This window comes from Terrapene carolina, unplaced genomic scaffold (assembly GCF_002925995.2).
Source record: "Terrapene carolina triunguis isolate 2854851 unplaced genomic scaffold, T_m_triunguis-2.0 Scaffold606, whole genome shotgun sequence".
Lineage (NCBI taxonomy): Eukaryota > Metazoa > Chordata > Testudines > Emydidae > Terrapene > Terrapene triunguis.
In genome coordinates, this window is record NW_020664957.1 from 3,802 (window position 1) to 4,554 (window position 753).

Below are 753 nucleotides of genomic sequence, written 5' to 3' on the forward strand. Positions count from 1 at the left end.
CCCCCCCCCGCGACCTTCTCCCTCCGACTCAGCCGCCCCCACCCCCCACGACCTCCCCTCCCCCACACCGTCCCTCTCCCCCAGCCCCACAGCTGCCCCCACCCAGCCTGACGCTCTCATCTCCCCGCAGTGTCCCCGATCCGTGTCTGGGAGTGTTGGCCGGAGGGCAGCATGACAGCGCTGCTCTGCGAGGTGGAGGGGAGGCTCCGCGACACAGACAGCCTGACCTGGACGAGCAAGCGCCAGGGGAAGGAGCTGGGGCCTGGGCAGCCCGGGGAGCTGAATCTGCTCGTACTGAAGCCGGAGCAGCACCACATGGTGACGTGGCGGCGCGACCTCGGGCTGGGCAGGCGGCGGCTCACGTCGGTCCTCACCATCCAGACCCCGCGCGAAGAAGACACTTTCAGCTGCACGTTCCAAGGCGCGAGGGGCATGAAGCAGACACACATCACAATCCCCGGCGTGGCGGCGGGTGAGCGGGGCAGGGACCGGGGGAAAGGGGCTGTGGGGGGTGGCAGATCAGGGCAGCAGGAGGCTGTGGGGTGCAGGGCTGCAGGGGCATGTGTGTATTGGGGTGTCATGGGGAGACAAGGAGATGTGGGGCATAGGGGACACAGGATGCAGGGGGAGGGGAAGGGGGTTCTGCGGGATATGGGGTGCAGTGGGTGTCACGGAGTCCCTGGGCGATGCTCTGGAACTGCTCCCCACAAAGCCAGTCAGGACTTTGGGGAGCCTCCTCTCCCTCGGAGCAGA

The 753-nt window shown here is 68.0% G+C and overlaps 1 protein-coding gene across 1 annotated transcript in view; it reads left to right on the forward strand.

The window, feature by feature from the left end:
* LOC113407969 (beta-2-microglobulin-like) overlaps positions 1 to 111 on the forward strand; it is a gene marked incomplete at its 5' end in the record, with an annotated part of 3,501 nt that extends 3,390 nt beyond the window's left edge. The window contains one exon of the mRNA XM_029913356.1: positions 107 to 111. Within this exon, the coding sequence (XP_029769216.1) occupies positions 107 to 111 (5 nt within the window). The remainder of the gene's footprint in view (positions 1 to 106) is intronic.
* Positions 112 to 753: the final 642 nt, after the last annotated feature.